Consider the following 21054-nt stretch of genomic DNA (forward strand, 5'->3'; position numbering starts at 1 on the left):
ACACCACGGCATGGCACTACTAGAAGGCCTGTTTAACGTACAGAGAGGTTAGATGTAAGTGGACACATATCTATAATAAGATTTAAAGCATATGTCAGAGTTATACCAGAGTTAAACAGGAGGACATCGCCTGTTGGACTTGCATGCAGGTCAATCCACCGATATTGCCAGCGATGGCCATGCTGCCGAATGCACCCTCCCCCCACCATTGTTCATTGCTGCCGGAACTGGCAAGTGTGTATGCACTTGCTGATGCCAGCCCTGCCGCCAGGTCTCGTCGTTGACGATGTCACATCGTCCTTTGTGTACTCACCTACATTATCATCTCTTCTACCTCCTTTTCCTACCTCCCCCCAGTCTCCTCCAATTACCCATCCCTTTCTGTCTTTCATCACTCTGACACCCTGCCCCGCATTTCCCGTTACTCCATTTTCAATCACTTCTCTACCACCATAGTCCTGATACCCCACCACTAAGCCCTGCACCCTCTCTTCTCTCCCAGTCACCTCTCCTCACCCCGCTCACTTCACACTATACAGTATTTCCACCTTGCTTGTTGTGTGCTGGTGGAATGTCAGCACAGAGCACAAGTTTTTATACTGAAATTAGAATACAGTGACATTTGAAAAGTGATTTCATTAATTTCAGTGTTATGGTCATACTTAGACATTAAAAGGAATACAACTGAGGGAAAAGCAGATGTGCATGAACTTAGGAAAACATGCTGGCAGAAGACTACAGTAAGTAGTGGAGCTGCTTTTGCAGTCAGCAGCTGAAAAAGCACATAAAATCCTGGGGGATCTGATCAGGATCCTGACTGTCGGGATCCTGGCAGTCAGAATCCCGACGCCGGAATCCCAACACCCAAGATTCCAAAGGACAAGCCACCAAGCCTGAGAGGTAAGCTGCTGGGGGTGGGAGAGGTTAGGTATAGGCTGCGGGGGGAGGGTTAGGCTGCGTCCCTGGGGGGGTTAGGTTTAGGCTGCCAGTGGTGGGGGATGGTTTAGGGTTAGGCAGCCTCCCGGGAGGGTTAGGGTTAGGCGGCAGGGGAGAGGGTTAGGTTTAGGCTGCAGGGAGGGGGGTTAGGGTCAGGCACCAACGCCGAGGGTTAGGGTTAGCATGCGGTGGGGAAGAGGGTTAGGTTTAGGCTGCGGGGAGGGGGGTTAGGGGCAGGCACCACCGCCGAGGGTTAGGGTTAGGATGTGGCGGGAGGGGGGGGGGGGGTATAGGTTTAGGCTGCGGGGAGGGAGGGTTAAGATTAGGGGACCGGGGGGGAGGGGGAAGGTAGGTATACTTACATTCCCTTGTCGGGATCCTGATCTTCGGTATTCTGACCTCTGGCCTCCTGGCAAATCATACCAAACCCAATCCTGGAATGGATAAAATGATTAAAAATAAAAACACATGATGCAAATACAGATTAAACATTGAAGCAGTTACTGTTAATCAACATCTTGTGTATGGTGCACAGTTTTGGATACACCAATGTAATTTGGATTTAGGAGAATTCAATAGGGTTCAAAGGTAGGCATCCTCATTAATATAGGGAACAGAGATGTTATATTATTGAGACATTAGAGAAACTAATTTCATTTACTGTTAAAAAAAAGACACCTTAGATATACATAAGATATCATCAACTGCAAATGGAAGAAAGAAGGTTTCACCATCAGCACAGGAAGTGTTCTTACGACGGTACATTCACTAACATAGCTCAAACACAGATAAGATATCTTTGTAAAAAGAAATGCCATCTGCAGTTGTGATTAGTAAAGAACATTATGGGAGTAAATGAGGCAGATCATTTATCCGATTACCATTTCTGTGGTCAGGAGGACATTTTTTACACCCTGTGAGACATAATTAGCAACAGCCACTCTGGTTGTTTGGTTTGTTTTCCTCTGAAGAACATACTGTATTTAAAGGGTTATACTTGGACTTTGTTTTATTTTACCAAACGAATTTACTATAGATATTATTATGTAATTGTAAATATTTGTATCTAAACCCTACAGTATACATCGCTATGTCACACTATACACACTGAAAGATGTATTATGTTTCTCTTCTTTGCTGTTCCAGACATACAGGAGTGTCGTGATGGTAGTCACAGGTGTGGTCAATTAACAAAATGTAGGAACCTGCGAGGCGGCTATTTCTGTGAGTGTGCTAGTGGTACCCGCAGAGGAAATGAAACACAATTCTGTCCTACTGGTAATAAAGCTGAGAATGTGTGCACAGGTGAGTGAGCAAAGACAAGAAGATATTTACATGACATAAATCCTCCTATTAGATAGTATGGTAAGTTAATATATATAAAATCGAATTTATTGTATAATGAGGTAAGGCGTATATCTAGTGCAAGTCGAATAATTTTTCCTCATTTGGATAAATTCAGATGGCAGGTGAAAAAGAGACATGTCAGAGGGATAGAGCGAGAGACATAGGAGAGAGAGACACAGTGAAGAGAAAGAGAGAGAGAGACACAGGGAATGAGATGCATGGAGACAGGCTCGGACTGGCCCACAGGGGTACAGGGGAAGCCACCGGTGGGCCCCACTGCCTGGGGGCCCACCTCCTGCTCTAAGGATCAGGTTCCAGACTGTGCACTTGAATTATACATTATACATATGTTACCTTATACTGGAATATGGTATATTTTCTACAGTGCATTGCTGTTATTAATCTGTTATTTATCTGGTATATTATCATGCATGCAGCAGATAATTTACTGTATATATTATTGATGTGCACCAGAAATTTTTCAGGTTTTGTGTTTTGGTTTGGATTCGGTTCCGCGGCCGTGTTTTGGATTCGGGCGCGTTTTGGCAAAACCTCTCTTAAAATTTTTTGTCGGATTCGGGTGTGTTTTGGATTCGGTGTTTTTTTTCAAAAACCCTTCAAAAACAGCTTAAATCATAGAATTTGGGGGTAATTTTGATCCCATAGTATTTTCTCATACGTCCTAGAGTAGGGGTGGGCAACAAGCGGCCCGCGGGCCGGATGCGGCCCGCGAACCGATCCTGCCTGGCCCCGCTGTCCCACACAGTGTGCAATGACAAGCGGCCCGACTGGCTGAGCCGCTCGTCATTGCGCTACGTACCTCCCAGACGCGGCGCCGCAGAGGAAATCCCGGTCACGTCACTGCTGACCGGGATTCCCACTGTGACGTCAGGCGCTGGGCGGCACGGGGGGCGGGGCTACGGCAGGAGCGGGCAGCAACAGCGACTCTGCGCGGCACCGCGGGCAGCAGGCATCAGGCAGCGGGGATCTGGCAGCAGGCAGCGGATCTGCCACTGTGAAAAAGGTAAATGGATCTGTGCTTAACTTTAAAAGCTGCTATATAGGTTCAGGGAAGGGGGGTTAGGGGGGGGGGGACTGCTATATGGGTTTAGGGGAGAGGGGGAAGAGGGGTAGGGACTGCTATATGGGTTTAGGGGAGGGGGGGAAGAGGGGTAGGGACTGCTATATCGGTCCAGCAGGGAAGGGGGGTAGAGACTGCTATATGGGTCTAGGGGAGGGGAGGGGGGGGGAGGGGTGTTTTCAGCACTGTTTTAAAAAAAAAAAATTATTACTGGATTACTGTGTTTTTTTAGACATCTTGGATTTTGCCTGTAAAAAAACTATGTATGTAATGTATATTGTGGTGTATGTTTGTGTAGTTTTATATATATATATATATATATATATATATATCCACACAATAGGCACGGCACTCCAGGGATCCTGACGAAGGGGCTGAGGCCTCGAAACATGTAGATAGTAGCACCGCAATAAAAGCTTTTCTGGAACGAGTACCTGGAGTGCCGTGCCTATTGTGTGGATATGCTGACAATGTTAAATTCCTTTGTCGTATAAACAACCCTTAATGAAGTCTAAGAACACAGTACGCTGTTTACTTAAGAAGTACCGTAAAGGTACGCTAGTTGCGTAACGATCGCTCAGCCGTAGGCGAGACGCTCAAGCGTCACGTTCGCTCACGGCCCAGAGATCACAGGACTGCACGTTATTGGCTATGATTAGAGTAATGATTCGCTACGGCGTAGCGGACGCTCGAGACCACGAGGAGATCACCAGCGGCGCAGACGCTCACAACGCTATACCTTTATGTCTAAACCTTTTATCAATGTAATACACAGAATACCTTAATGTGAATACAGGGTGTAAGTGCAACTTTGTGTACCCTGTCTAACTACAAAGCTGCTTGAGCGTCACTGACGCTCAAGTGAACACAACACTATGAGAAAATACACAGATACCTGTTTAGGGTCCAAAGCCTATTATCTGTATTATAACTATTATACTTGCAAAAAGAATCACAGTACAAATGATACACTACAATATAACAGAGACTTCCTAACCAAATAACTATACAAGAAATACACTACAATACTATGCTGATCTAATACTATACAATACTAGTCAATGGGAGATACGAGAGAAAGAGAAGAGAGAGAGAGATTGGCTCACAGTAAGACAATATGATTACGGAGAGAAACTTACGCACAAGGGTAAACGATCGCATGCGCCTGGACATCCAGCACCCGATTTTCAGCAATGAGAACCGTTGAAGAGTGAGAGCTGGATGTGGTCGGCCTGCCTATTTATGCCCCACACACAATGCAATCTTACAGTCCCTACAATCCCATTGTCCATTGGACGTCGGAATTCGGCCCTGCATCATAACAAAAGGTCATAGGTTGATTCATACAGGTGGGCTGTGACGATTTCAAACAGCTCAGGTGGGTGGGGAACTAGGTTTCCCGCCGCATACCTGAGTATGAGTAAATAATAGAAATGGACATAAACTTCTTATGTCCATAACTATCCGCACGAGCGATTAATACGCTCCAAACCAACACCGGAATATTGCTATTTAAATACTCTTCCGATGGGTACCAAACACTACTGCATGACTCCTGTTAGACCCTTCCTACGATACAAAGAGGGATTCCTCAGCTCAGGGACATTCTATATTAACCAAACTTTCAGAATCTATCAAAGGGACCATGATCTACAACCTACATTAATTGTGAAAATATGTAATGAATGAGTCGCACGCTACGATTACATAAACTCTACCGTAAATACGCATACCGTGCGCCCGCGGGTGCACGCTATTGCGGGTATGCGCCTTCACGGGAGAGCGTACGCATGCGCAGCGCAGATCAGTGTGCGGTGCAAATATGGCAACGTGCATAGAAACATTTTTCTGACTTTGACAGTCCACCCTTTGGCAGTCAATAATAACTGCCACTTTCTAAAACATTTCAAAGGGGAAAAAAAATGTAAGTCAGGGGTTAATTGATTTCCATGGTGGGGTAAGGAAGAAGAGAGGAGTAGGTGTGAAGAGGGTATGACCTGGTGAGAAAGCAGAAGCATGTGTGTATGAGTCCATGTTTGGAGGGTCATGTATCATCGTGCCGTACGTGTTGTAAATCAAGCTTCGAGGTATTGCGAAGTATACATTTGAATTCCTTCTTATCCTGTGGTACAGGTCTGTGGATGGGCTGTCAAACTTTACCGAGCTCTTTTCGGATTTTGAACAAAATGGGGAGCACATTTTAGTTGATGATACATGAATGGGGGAAGTATGTGGTTGCTGATATCTGTGCCTGTATTCCCTATCGACTATGTGTGTCATTACCTGAGGGTTGTAGAAATGAAGAAAAGACATAATTACGGTAAATGCGGTGGTATTCTATGTCAGGGAAATGTACATCTGTTGTTGAAGTTTTGTTCGGTATCTGTTGAGAGCCGTCTTCTTTGCGCTGTATTGCTCCTTGGGCATGAGCAAATAGCTTTGTCAGTGCCATCAGATTTACAAAAATGTTGGGCTAGCGTGAGTTTAAAAATACTAGGGAAACTGGGGATCCATGGCAAAGTTCATCAAATGTCCATTTCTCAAGTGGTCAAAACTTCATCTTTGGTGCTTGTCTGTTGTCTGTATAGCGTCTCGTCAACTTCCTCGTCCAAGGGGGTCTTTGTATCTTGGAGAAAAGCAGAAAAACAGGTGAAAGAAACGGACCGTATAATCGCATTTTCATCACATTCTGGTTTCTATCATTGGGTCATAAATCAAATCCAGGTTAATTACGGTTTCCTCACTCCTCAAGCTCATCACTTTTGTACTTTGTTTGCACCTCATTAAAGCCTGCCCGCATCTAAATATCAATCCAATCGATATAACGACACCCAAGATACATAGTAGAAACTTTCCAACATCCATTATGACTCCTTGAGCCCAGTCTCCTAAACCGGAGAACCAATTTCGCGGGTTCAACCATGACACCCAACCAGTCGGCTCATTACCTACAGCAGCAAGGGTGAGATTGTGTTTTCGACGAAATTCCCACTTCAATTGGAGAATATCGTCCATCTTTTGGTCTATGACCTCTACCGGATCCTCGGTGCTATTTGTGATATACGTGCAACACTTTATGCCGTACTGTGTTGCCAATGTAACACAATATCCGCCTGTTACTGCTGTAAGATAATTAAGAACCATCCTATGCTGAACTAGTTCTGTTTTATAAGCTTGAAGTTCTCTTCCAGTGTATCTAAACGTGTCATCATACATTTCAGTGATATTATCTAACAAATTTGCAAGCGCAGAGATGTATCTATAATTCATCACTCCTCGAGCGGTACGAGTGAAATCTAACGCCACCAGAACCTGAATCCCGGTGGATTCATGGATTAGATCAGAGGCCGGATGCTCTAACCTTTCTGACAGGTGTCTTTTAACTCGGTGCTCGTAATGAGTGTGAGTATAAGGAGCTTGGGCACCACGGTGTATGTCCTTCATTTTGTCATGTGTTACAGTCATCACTTCAGGCAATACTTTTCCAATATAACACAATCCTTCAGAGTTTGGGGCAAGCCACTTGTACGCCTTTCTCCCGCATATGAAATATGCATCATCGGGGAGAACATATGGGACGGAGAAGGACATGACCATATTACACACCTTCCAGGTGAAATCTCCTGATCCTAATTCTTCCATCTGCTTAATGCACGTATCAGACTGTACGATATGTGCACAGTATCCTGGTGATACCTCTCCAACTCTAGTAATCCTATTTCCTAAAGTATATCGATACCGGAAAGATTTTCCTCTACTGGCTATGTGGCGTACAAGCTCTGTATCTGTAGGCATTCTATCTGCTCTGTGTGAAAAGGTCATGGTAAGGTTGCTCCATGACACTTCCCAATTTCCCGGCTTACGGGGATTGGAGATATTAAAACATAAGAGGGACCTATCCACATGGTATTGGTGGAGCTTCAAACTAGGAGGGCTGGAGATATTAAACCTCCGGTCCACCGGTCTCCCACCACTTAGCTCAAGTACCTCCCCTAACGTTAAAGGAAATGGTACTAGCCCTGATTTGCTATGACCCTGAGGTACTTGAGAGCATACCCAACAATCTGTTTGGTTTAACACGTTACCCACTAAGGAGTGATAGTCACTCAATGGATGCCGGTCCATATGGATATTAAAACTGGATTGGCATTTCTTTATGCATCCATCTTCAACCAAATTGTCACAAAGCCTACAGATACAGTTTTCTTCAGCTAACAATCCATCACAATTTCTTCTATCGGATCGTTTTCTGATACTCGCCTTTGCTTGTTGGTTTGGTTGATCTTGGAAAACTACGCCTCCATCATCATAATCGGAACCCATTCCAGAACCTCTCTCGACCTCCATGGTACTCTCGCCGGAACAGACTGCTCTGGTCAACATCATAGTTAACATCAAAATCCGGATCACAGTCTCTTGGGGCAAGTCCATCTTTGAGGAGGAAATGGAGAAGAATGAGAAGGGGGAAAAAGAAATTTTAAGGGAGAGGGGATGGGAAGTGGAGGAAAACAATAAAAGGGAGTGGGGAGTCGACAGCTGCTTTCGGTCTTCAAGGCTCAGGTGCCGCCTCAGTCCTCCTGGAACAGACACTCCAGTGATACAACCTCTACCGTCTGTTCCTTATCACGGGACCTCTCTGGGTCAGCAACCTTTTTGCAGTGGGATGAATGGACCCAAGTCTCTCTCTCAGCAACCTTCAATGCTGTGGTGCTAGTCAATAAGACCTGGTATGGTCCTTCCCATCTATCAATAAGACAACCTGAGCGTAGAAAATTTCGTATCATTACATAATCCCCAGGTTCAATGTCATGACAATTACTATCTGGTAAATCAGGAATCACCAATTTCAGATTATCATTTTGATTCCTCAACTGTTTACTCATGTTAATCAAGTATTTTACAGTTACTTCATTGTTACATTTCAAATCATCCTGAGGGTTAATCATGACATGCGGTTGTCGACCAAACAAGATTTCAAAAGGAGACAGATTAAGAGGGGACCTGGGAGTGGTTCTGATGCTATACAAAACAATGGGTAAAGCTTCTGGCCACGTCAATCCTGTCTCTGCCATTACTTTACTCAATTTATTTTTAATAGTGCTGTTCACTCTTTCGACCTTCGCACTCGCCTGTGGACGGTACGGAGTGTGCAGCTTGCTATCAATACCCATTAATTTACACATTCCTTGAAAGACATCACCGGTAAAATGGGTACCCCTATCACTTTCAATGATTCTAGGGATACCATATCTACATACAAATTCCTGTACAATTTTCTTAGCTGTAAACATAGCGGTATTTGTAGCTGCTGGAAATGCTTCGACCCAATTCGAGAAAACATCTATACAAACAAGTACATATTTCAAATTTCGACATGGGGGTAATTGAATGAAGTCAATTTGTATTACCTGGAAAGGGCCGCCGGCAGGTGGGATATGGGATGGTTCTGTAGGTATTGCCTTTCCAATATTCTTTCTCAGACAGGTAAGGCATGACATTGCTCTTTTACTCGCATGAGAGGAGAATCCTGGGGCGCACCAGTATGCTCTTACCAATTTGCACATTCCCTCCTTGCCTAGATGAGTCAACCCATGAGCTGCTTCAGCCAGACATGGAAGATATGCTCTGGGGGCCACTGGTTTACCATGTCCATCCGTCCAGAGCCCTGAGGACTCCTGGCCATATCCCTTTGCTTTCCAGACTGCTCTTTCCTGTGTGGAACACAAATTCTGCATCTCACACAACTTCTGTGTGTTGATGGTATTAAATACCATCAGTTGTGTGGTGTCTGTCTGTATGGGGGTAGCAGCTGCAAGCTTTGCGGCTTCGTCTGCTCGGCTGTTACCAAGTGACACTGAGTCTTGACTATATGTATGTGCTTTACATTTGATAACAGCCACTCTGTCGGGTTCCTGTATCGCTGTTAGAAGCCTTTTTATGTGAGCTGCATGCGCTATCGGTGTACCAGCTGCCGTCATGAAATTTCTGAGGCGCCATAGGGCTCCGAAATCATGTACTACCCCGAAGGCGTATCTAGAATCGGTGTAGATATTGGCTGACTTGCCCTTAGCCAATTCACATGCTCTGGTTAGGGCGACCAGTTCAGCAACCTGGGCTGAGTGAGGTGGGCCTAGCGGTTCCGCTTCTATGGTGTCTTGGTCATCGACGACTGCGTATCCAGTACACAAGTCTCCCGAGTCTGACTGTCTATGACAACTACCGTCAGTGTAGAACGTGAGTTCTGCATCTTCCAGTGGATTGTCACTGATGTCAGGCCTTGCGGTAAAATTTTGGGTCAAATATTCCATACAATCATGTGTATCTTCCTTTGCATTAAATCCTCCTTCCCCATCACTCTCACCTTCCACCCTTTGTGTCTGACCAGACACACCTGGGAGAAATGTTGCAGGATTTAATGCGCTGCATCTCCTTATGGTGATGTTTACTGGGGCCATTAATGCCAATTCCCATCTTGTGAACCTTGCTGATGAGACGTGTCTGGTTTGGGCAGAATTCAATAAGGCAGATACCGCATGTGGTGTATGGATTGTGAGGTTGTGGCCTAGCACGACATCTTCGCTTTTTGTCACTAGCAATGCTATCGCAGCAACGCTTCGCAAGCATGTGGGGAGGGATCGCGCTACCGTATCTAGCTGAGCGCTGTAGTATGCAACTGGCCTGCTGGCATCACCTTGTTTTTGGGTTAGTACACCTGCTGCGCACCCAGCACTTTCTGTTCCGTATAGTTCAAAGGGTTTCCCATAGTCTGGCATACCTAGTGCTGGTGCCTGCGTTAGGCATTGCTTGAGTCTCTCAAATGCTGTTTCGGATTCGTCTGTATGCGAGATCCTATCAGGTTTGTTTGAGGAGACCATTTCCTGCAAAGGTAACGCCAATATGGAAAACCCTGGGATCCAATTACGGCAATACCCACACATTCCTAAAAACGTCCTGATCTGTTGCTGGGTTTGTGGCAGTGTCATGTCTCTAATGGCTTGGATTCTATCAGCGGTCAGGTGTCTCAGTCCTTGTGTTAGACAGTGTCCCAAATATTTTACCTTAGTTTCGCATAATTGTAACTTGTCTTTGGAAACCTTGTGACCTGTGTCTGAAAGATGAAACAGGAGTTGTTTCGTATCCTTCAGAGAGGCTTCCAGTGAATCTGAACACAGCAGTAAATCGTCCACGTACTGTATCAATACTGATCCACTCTCTGGTTGGAAAGACTGTAAACAATCATGCAAAGCCTGAGAAAATATACTTGGACTATCTATGAAACCTTGGGGTAACCGAGTCCATGTGTATTGGACTCCTCTGTATGTAAAAGCAAACAAATATTGGCTGTCAGGGTGCAGAGGTACCGAAAAGAAAGCGGAGCAGAGGTCAATAACAGTGAAAAATTTGGCAGTGGGAGGAATTTGCATTAGGATGACAGCTGGATTAGGCACTACGGGGAACTGACTCTCAACTATTTTGTTAATCCCCCTTAGATCCTGCACTAGTCTGTAACCCCTCCCCCCACTCTTCTTAACAGGGAAGATGGGACTATTGGCTGTGCTGGACGTTCTTACCAGAATGCCCTGTTGCAGCAAGCGTTCTATTACTGGGAAAACTCCTAACTCCACCTCTGGCTTTAGAGGATACTGTGGGATTTTTGGAGCTATCCTACCATCTTTTACTTGTACAACTACTGGAGCTACATTTGCCATTAATCCAGTGTCCTGTCCATCTTTTGTCCAAAGTGACTCTGGTATCTGAGATGTCATCTCTTCTACTTGGGATGGATTCCTATTTGTCATAATGGAATGTGACATTAATTTTGATGGGGAGTCTAACATGTCTCGTACTTCCTGAGCGTGATTCTCAGGAATGTCCAAGAATACACCTTCAGGCGTACAATAAATGACGCAACCCATTTTACATAGTAAGTCTCTACCCAGGAGATTAGTTGGTGCAGATGCAGCCAGCAAAAAGGAATGCTTGGTATGCAAAGGCCCTATTGTAATCTCGGCTGGTTTGCTAACAGGGTAGTGCTGGACTACTCCTGTTACTCCCATGGCTGGAATTGTCCTACCAGTGGTTCTCATGCCCACTGTCGAATTTATCACTGACTTGGCCGCCCCTGTGTCTACAAGAAAGTTTAAAGTTTTACCAGCTACATTGATTGCAATCTCTGGTTCGCTTCCAAGACTGGCAATCAACTTAACTGGCTGCAGATTACAGGTATGGCCACACCCCTATTGGGTATGGTGACCTGCCTGTACCCCGCTGGCAGCGACTACTTGTGAGGGAGTTAGCTGGGAACTACCAGAGGCATGCCAGTCTCTGTTCGGGGGATATCTTTTTGTTTCCCCTGTATGTGGCTCAAAACTCCGCCTTTGTGGACCCTGCTCCCAATGTCGTGTGTCGTGTCGTTGTCTAGGGGGTTGAAAAGATTTTGGTACATTTCTTACTCTACATTCTCGTGCATAGTGTCCCGGTCTGTTACAGGAATAACAAGTTATTACAGTTGACTTACTTACAGGATTCGATGGTACATACGCAGGCTGCTTTGTGGTCAGCGCCTGTATACTTACTGACATCAACTTATCACTTTGCGACTCTCTGTGCCTGGTGATGTTTCTGTCGTGATCAATAGCAGCCTCTCTCAAAGTGGACACCGACAGACCTCGCCAACATGGTTGCGTGGTCTGTACCCTAGCTTTCAATGTTTCCTTTAAACCATCCATCAGTACAGATACTGCTACTTCTTGATGGTTTGGGTTGGTCCTAATGTCTTCTATACCAGTGTATTTTGCCATTTCTAATAGTGCCCGGTGAAAATATTCTGTTGCCGTTTCGGACTCCTTTTGCTTAATGGAAAATATTTTATTCCATTTAACCACGGCTGGGAAATACTCTTTTAGCTGCAAATTTATCCTTTTTACATTATCCTTGTCGTACACATCTGTAAGATGGATCTTTATCTAGTCCACAATCAGTCAAGAATTGAACTGAGTCGACATTGGAAGGTAAGCAAGCTCTATCTGCCAATCCTTATTATTGGGCTCTAAAGTGTTTCCTAGATCCCTGATGTATTTTTGGCTTGCCACTAAATCTTTTCTGGGGTCTGGGAATTCAGACACTATAGTCCTCAATTCCATTCTAGTAAACGGGCAATACATGGCAATGTTCCTAACGGGTGTGGCTCCTGATGCATCTGTTTTCCCATTGGGAACTACTATCACCTTAACTGGATTAACTCTAACAACTTCATTCTGTGTAGATTCTACAGCTTGTGGTGAAATTGTTTCAGTGTAATGCATGGTGCCATACTTACCCGTTGACACGACCTCACCTATCCCTCCGCTAGGGGCCTTCACTAATCTCGTGAGAGGTGCAGTTCCTACTGTGGTTTCTGATATGGTGGCCGCTAGAGAGAGCGCTGAAATTGTTGTCGAATCGTCTTCTTGATCACACTCCTGAGGAAAGTTCAAAACAGGGTACAACTTGCACGGGTTAATAATTGCCTGGGTTACTTGGTTAACATCATTGACATTTACAGGGTTACTAAGAGTTTGTGTTTTACAACCCAGTGCGTTTCTCTCCGCAATCAACTTCTCTCCTGCAATGTATGGTGGAGGAGGGGCTGTGGCTATCAGCTTCCTGACTGCCCCAGATCCCGCCGCCAGAGCCAAACCTCTCTGTATCTCACCTTCCTGCTGCCACAACTGTAAATAATCATGATGCTGAATTCGTCTCTTTGTTGATTTTATGAGACATATCCTCCTCCTTATATTTTGTAACACTTCTGGACTGAAGCTACCTATTCTTGGGAATTTCTCCCTGTCTTGTACAGTCATTCTCTCCCATTCATCACATAAAGATTCTGTGTGACTTCCGTATTTTTCACACATGATGTACCTTGCCGACCCAACTGGTCGGTTCTCTGAATCAACCCGAACCGAGGTTGATCGCCCCCTACCTGAACAATTGGCCCCCATAATCTGCAGGTGTTGCTTACTACTCCTGTGATCTTTATATCACGGTCTTCAGCGAACCCTTACAGCAAACCAAATTATTCACAATAGGCCGGCGGTGGCGGTTTACCGAGTACCCCACTCACTCGCCCACCTCGACCAATACGACCTGATCACACCGATATGGTGCTGGCGTACTACAGGGCCCCTATGGAACCTTCTGTTTACTGGAACATATGAGGGTTACCCGCAGGACACTTACTCTTTCCAGTAAAGGTGGGGTTGTTAGATAGTTCCTGAGTGACCAGCGAACTTCCCTTCCAAAAATAAAAAATTACACAAATCACGTCAGAATGTACAAATAGCGTTTGTGACCACTTTACTCTAATGGTATTAGGTCAGATTACTAACTACTGCACACAATTTCGTGCGGTATAATCGTTCAGTACATAAGCACTACTTGTTAGTGTACTGAAAGATCAATGGAATCGAAAATTTCGGCTGCGAATTCCTTCAGCATGAGCTTGTATGGCCTATATGGGTTCTGCACCAACACCCCTGGCGTTGTGCCTCTTGTACCTTTATAGCGGACCTCTTTGTCTATTTTACCTGTTACCTTGTGACCTCCTGGTCTGTTACCTTATGACCTCCTGGTCTGTTACCTTATGGTCCGCTATACTCTAATGCTCAAATATTATTTAACCAGGGATGCCTCCCTAGCCACCGTATATGTCACTTACACGTATGTTCCTTGACGAGTACCCGACTTTCCTTTTGGTTCAACCTCTAAGTTATATAAACTTATGTGATAAAAACACACTCACTCAACACATGTACACTTTGTTTCTATATCTATTTCTGCGCAGAAATTGTCTTCAGCCCAGCTGTGTTACCAATTAGGAGCAGGATCTGTTAAACTAAATTTCAGATTTTTCCAAAAATAGATTTGCGTTATTTACCGCGTCGCGTTATCTACCGCTGTGCGTTATTTATCGCCTTTGCGTTAAAATCCAACTTTTCGTGACTTGAGCTACGTGGGCGTAACCGGACGCTACGTTGCGTAATGTACGCTGCGTGCGTTTGCCTCTGGATTACGTACGCTAGTCTTTGTTAGAGACACGTGTACGCAAAACAAAGATCCACCGTAACACAATTTCTACCTTTATCAATGTAGATGATCCCTGATCATCTACCGCACACCACACTGACTGCCTTATCTCCCAGACAAGCCGTGTGTTGGTCTATATTTTAACTATTACCTCTACTATGAAATAACAGCAAATCTCTTTTAGCACTTTCTATCAACTATAAAAATTGGCAAACAGGAATAGTGATATACGAAATTTGAAAAAGAAATGCAGATATATATGTATGCGTGCGTGTATACGCAAGACAGAAGAGAAATACAGTTTTAAAAGACACAAGCGTTTTGTTCTTACTTCCGGTTCCCGGATTCCTTCAGCACTCTTTATCTAAGCGAAGCAGACGCTTATCCCGTCAGCACTGCGAGACAACCTCCCACCCTTTGCTGGGGGATAATGTCTGCTGATCTACCTAGTGCAGATATGAGAAGGACAGGACGAGTCCCCAATTGACAATGTTAAATTCCTTTGTCGTATAAACAACCCTTAATGAAGTCTAAGAACACAGTACGCTGTTTACTTAAGAAGTACCGTAAAGGTACGCTAGTTGCGTAACGATCGCTCAGCCGTAGGCGAGACGCTCAAGCGTCACGTTCGCTCACGGCCCAGAGATCACAGGACTGCACGTTATTGGCTATGATTAGAGTAATGATTCGCTACGGCGTAGCGGACGCTCGAGACCACGAGGAGATCACCAGCGGCGCAGACGCTCACAGCGCTATACCTTTATGTCTAAACCTTTTATCAATGTAATACACAGAATACCTTAATGTGAATACAGGGTGTAAGTGCAACTTTGTGTACCCTGTCTAACTACAAAGCTGCTTGAGCGTCACTGACGCTCAAGTGAACACAACACTATGAGAAAATACACAGATACCTGTTTAGGGTCCAAAGCCTATTATCTGTATTATAACTATTATACTTGCAAAAAGAATCACAGTACAAATGATACACTACAATATAACAGAGACTTCCTAACCAAATAACTATACAAGAAATACACTACAATACTATGCTGATCTAATACTATACAATACTAGTCAATGGGAGATACGAGAGAAAGAGAAGAGAGAGAGAGATTGGCTCACAGTAAGACAATATGATTACGGAGAGAAACTTACGCACAAGGGTAAACGATCGCATGCGCCTGGACATCCAGCACCCGATTTTCAGCAATGAGAACCGTTGAAGAGTGAGAGCTGGATGTGGTCGGCCTGCCTATTTATGCCCCACACACAATGCAATCTTACAGTCCCTACAATCCCATTGTCCATTGGACGTCGGAATTCGGCCCTGCATCATAACAAAAGGTCATAGGTTGATTCATACAGGTGGGCTGTGACGATTTCAAACAGCTCAGGTGGGTGGGGAACTAGGTTTCCCGCCGCATACCTGAGTATGAGTAAATAATAGAAATGGACATAAACTTCTTATGTCCATAACTATCCGCACGAGCGATTAATACGCTCCAAACCAACACCGGAATATTGCTATTTAAATACTCTTCCGATGGGTACCAAACACTACTGCATGACTCCTGTTAGACCCTTCCTACGATACAAAGAGGGATTCCTCAGCTCAGGGACATTCTATATTAACCAAACTTTCAGAATCTATCAAAGGGACCATGATCTACAACCTACATTAATTGTGAAAATATGTAATGAATGAGTCGCACGCTACGATTACATAAACTCTACCGTAAATACGCATACCGTGCGCCCGCGGGTGCACGCTATTGCGGGTATGCGCCTTCACGGGAGAGCGTACGCATGCGCAGCGCAGACCAGTGTGCGGTGCAAATATGGCAACGTGCATAGAAACATTTTTCTGACTTTGACAATGCTGTTTCTTTCTGCACTGGACACCGGGACCAGTTATTCGTAAGCAAAGAGTGCCGGCTGAATTGTATTTTTATATATATATATATATATATATATATATATATCCACACTATGTTTTTATAGTTATATACGTAACTATGGGCCTAATTCAGACCTGATCGCTAGCAGGCGTCTTTGCACTGCTGCGATCAGGTAGTCGCTGCCTACAGGGGAGGGGGAAATCGCTGTGCAGGGGTGAGATCGCATCTGCAGAGAGCTGCACAAACAGAAGTTTGTGCAGTCTCTGCGCAGCCCAGGACTTACTCTTCTAGTGCGATGATCGGGGCCAGAGCTGAGTGCTGACGTCAGAAACTCTCCCTCCAAACGCCTGGTCCCTCCTGCGTTTTTCCGGACACTCCTCTAAAACGCTCAATTGCCACTCACAAACGTCCTCTTCCTCTCAATCACCTTGCGATCGCCCGTGCGATCACTTTGTTCGTACCATCCCATCGCTGCCCGACGCTGCGGACTGGCGCACCTACACATTGCGGTGCATGCGCAGTTCAGACCCGATTTACAAGATATTTTGTGTGTGGCCCTCGACTATTCACTGGAAGAGTTAAGCGGCCCCCCAGCTGAAATAATTGCCCACCCCTGTCCTAGAGGATGCTGGGGTCACCATTAGAACCATGTGGTATAGACGGGATCCGCAGGAGACATGGGCACTGTAAGACTTTGAATGGGTGTGAACTGGCTCCTCCCTCTATGCCCCTCCTCCAGACTACAGCTTTAGAATTGTGCCCAGGCAGACTGGATGCACACTGAGAAGCTCTACAGAGTTTCTCGGGAAAAAACTTTTGTTAGGTTTTTTTATTTTCAGGGAGACTGCTGGCAAGAGTCTCCCTGCTTCGTGGGACTTAGGGGAGAGAAGTCAGACCTACTTTTGGTGAGTTTAAAGGATCTGCTTCTTGGGTACAGGACACCATTAGCTCCTGAGGGTCTGATCGCTAGGTACGCCTATATGCTCGTTCCCAGAGCCGGCCATCACCCCCCTTGCAGAGCCAGAAGTCAGAAGACAGGTGAGTAGAAGAAGTAAAGAAGACTTCAGTGACGGCTTCTGAGGTACCGCACAGTGATCGCGCACACAGAGGCGGTGCAATGCGCAGGGTGGGGGGGGGGGGGTGTGGTAGGGTGGCCTGGGCAGCATATATATATATATATATATACCTCAAAACAGACTGGCAAGAGGGGACATAGGTGCGGAGACACTGTCCTACCCCCGCCAGTATAAACATTTACTGAAAAAACTCGGGTCTTAAGCGAGCCATTGCGGGGGCGGAGCTTAGTCCTCTCAGCTGACACAGCTCAGCGCCATTTTCTCTACACAGGCTGCAGAGACGCTGGTCCTTCCTCACACTGCTGTACAAGTAACAGGGTGCAAAACGGGAGGGGGGGGCACAGTAATTTTGGTGCATATTATTATTATAATAGCGCTGCAGGTCTGAGGCATTAATTTGGGTTTCAGAAACGTTGGTGAAGCGCTGGGTTGTGAGCTGGCAAACTCCCTCTGTGTCTCTCTGACAGACTTTACTGTGGGTCTGTCCCCTATATGCCCAGTGTGTCTGTGAGTGTTGGGTACACGTGTGTCGGCATGTCTGAGGCGGAGTGCTCTTCCCAGGAGGAGACTGTGTTGGGGACACAAACGGCTGTGGGAGTGACCCTGTCGGCACCGCCAACTCCTGATTGGGTTAATGTGTTGAATGCCTTGAATGCAAATGTGGCTCTTATTAGTAAGAGATTGGATAAATCTGAGTCTCAGAACCAGGCATGGAAGAAGTCTGTGGCGGATGCGTTGTTGCAAGTCCAGACCCCCTCAGGGTCACAAAAAAGATCGTTTGCCCAGTTGACAGACACGGATACCGACACGGACTCTGACTCCAGTGTCGACTATAGTGATGCCAGATTAGATCCAAAATTGGCAAAGAGCATTCGGTACACGATTGTGGTGATAAAAGACGTATTATAGATCTCGGAGGACCCTGCTGTTCCTGACAAAAGGGTCTGTATGTTTAAGGGAAAGAAGCCTGAGATAACGTTTCCTCCCTCTCATGAACTGAACGCTCTATTTGATAAGGTTTGGGAAAGTCCTGACAGAAAGTTTCAGATTCCCAAAAGGATTCAGGTGGCGTACCCCTTTCCTTCTAGGGATAGGGATAAGTGTGAGTCACCCCCCATTGTGGACAAGGCTCTATCCCGGCTGTCCAAAAAGGTGGCTCTTCCGTCCCCGGACACGGCAGCCCTAAGGATCCTGCGGATCGTAGGCAGGAAAATACATTGAAATCCATTTATGTCACCACAGGTACGCTGCTCAGGCCAGCCATTGCATCTGCGTGGGTGAGTAGTGCAATCGAAAAATGGGCAGATAGCTTGTCATCTGATATAGAAACCCTAGATAGGGATAGCGTTCTCTTGACTCTAGGTCATATCAGGGACACCGCAGCATATCTAAAGTAGTGATGAGCGGGTTCGGATCCTTGGAATCCGAACCCCCTGAACTTCACCCATTTTACACGGGTCCGAGGCAGATTCGAATCCTCCCGCCTTGCTCGGTTAACCCGAGCGCGCCCGAACGTCATCATCCCGCTGTCGGATTCTCGCGAGATTCGGATTCTATATAAGGAGCCGCGCGTCGCCGCCATTTTTCACTCGTGCATTGGAAATGATAGTGAGAGGATGTGGCTGGCGTCCTCTCAGTTTTGTTCATGGGGCTGCAAATATCTGTGCTCACTGCTTTATTGTGGGGACTGGGGACCAGCAGTATTATATAGGAGGAGTACAGTGCAGAGTTTTGCTGACCAGTGACCACCAGTATTATACGTTCTCTGCCTGAAAAACGCTCCATATCTGTGCTCAGTGTGCTGCATATATCTGTGCTCACACTGCTTTATTGTGGGGACTGGGGACCACCAGTATTATATAGGAGGAGTACAGTGCACAGTTTTGCTGACCAGTGACCACCAGTATTATACGTTCTCTGCCTGAAAAACGCTCCATATCTGTGCTGCATTGTAGTATATAGTAGGAGTACAGTGTATAATTTTGCTGACCACCAGTATATAATATATAGCAATACGGTACAGTAGGCCACTGCTCTACCTACCTCTGTGTCGTCAATTATACTATCCATCCATACCTATGGTGCATTTCAGTTTTGCAGAGTTTGCTGACCACCAGTATATAATATATAGCAGTACGGTACAGAAGGCCACTGCTCTACCTACCTCTGTGTCGTCAATTATACTATCCATCCATACCTGTGGTACATTTCAGCTTTGCACAGTTTGCTGACCACCAGTATATAATATATAGCAGTACGGTACAGAAGGCCACTGCTCTACCCACCTCTGTGTCGTCAATTATATTATCCGTCCATACCTGTGGTGCATTTCAGTTTTGCACAGTTTGCTGACCACCAGTATATAATATATAGCAGTACGGTACAGAAGGCCACTGCTCTACCTACCTCTGTGTCGTCAATTATACTATCCATCCATACCTGTGGTGTATTTCAGTTTTGCACAGTTTGCTGACCACCAGTATATAATATATAGTAGTACGGTACAGAAGGCCACTGCTCTACCTACCTCTGTGTCGTCAAGTATACTATCCATCCATACCTGTGGTGCATTTCAGTTTTGCACAGTTTGCTGACCACCAGTATATAATATATAGCAGTACGGTACAGAAGGCCACTGCTCTACCTACCACTGTGTCGTCAATTATACTATCCTCCCATACCTGTGGTGCATTTCAGTTTTGCACAGTTTGCTGACCACCAGTATCTAATATATAGCAGTTCGGTACAGAAGGCCACTGCTCTACCTACCTCTGTGTCGTCAAGTATACTATTCATCCATACCTGTGGTGCTTTTCAGTTTTGCACAGTTTGCTGACCACCAGTATCTAATATATAGCAGTACGGTACAGTAGGCCACTGCTCTACCTACCTCTGTGTCGTCAATTATACTATCCATCCATACCTGTGGTGCATTTCAGTTGTGCACAGTATATATATAGTAGTAGGACAATGCATAATTTTGCTGACCACCAGTATATAATATATAGCAGTACGGTACAGTAGGCCACTGCTCTACCTACCTCTGTGTCGTCAAGTATACTATCCATCCATACACTCGTGCATTGGAAATGATAGTGAGAGGATGTGGCTGGCGTCCTCTCAGTTTTGTTCATGGGGCTGCAAATATCTGTGCTCACTGCTTTATTGTGGGGACTGGGGACCAGCAGTATTATATAGGAGGAGTACAGTGCAGAGTTTTGCTGACCAGTGACCACCAGTATTATACGTTCTCTGCCTGAAAAACGCTCCATATCTGTGCTCAGTGTGCTGCATATATCTGTGCTCACACTGCTTTATTGTGGGGACTGGGGACCACCAGTATTATATAGGAGGAGTACAGTGCAGAGTTTTGCTGACCAGTGACCACCAGTATTATACGTTCTCTGCCTGAAAAACGCTCCATATCTGTGCTGCATTGTAGTATATAGTAGGAGTACAGTGTATAATTTTGCTGACCACCAGTATATAATATATAGCAATACGGTACAGAAGGCCACTGCTCTACCTACCTCTGTGTCGTCAAGTATACTATCCATCCATACTTGTGGTGCATTTCAGTTTTGCACAGTTTGCTGACCACCAGTATCTAATATATAGCAGTACGGTACAGTAGGCCACTGCTCTA

General features: G+C 45.5%; 1 protein-coding gene across 2 annotated transcripts in view; it reads left to right on the plus strand.

The window, feature by feature from the left end:
- The window catches only part of LOC134936597 (adhesion G protein-coupled receptor E1-like), a 291441-nt gene that overhangs the window by 62347 nt on the left and 208040 nt on the right, over positions 1-21054 (plus strand). For both annotated transcript variants that reach the window (XM_063931704.1, XM_063931705.1), the window contains exon 3: positions 2083-2241. In XM_063931704.1, the coding sequence (XP_063787774.1) occupies positions 2083-2241 (159 nt within the window). The remainder of the gene's footprint in view (positions 1-2082; positions 2242-21054) is intronic.

Source organism: Pseudophryne corroboree, chromosome 6 (genome assembly GCF_028390025.1).
Source record: "Pseudophryne corroboree isolate aPseCor3 chromosome 6, aPseCor3.hap2, whole genome shotgun sequence".
NCBI classification, from domain to species: domain Eukaryota; kingdom Metazoa; phylum Chordata; class Amphibia; order Anura; family Myobatrachidae; genus Pseudophryne; species Pseudophryne corroboree.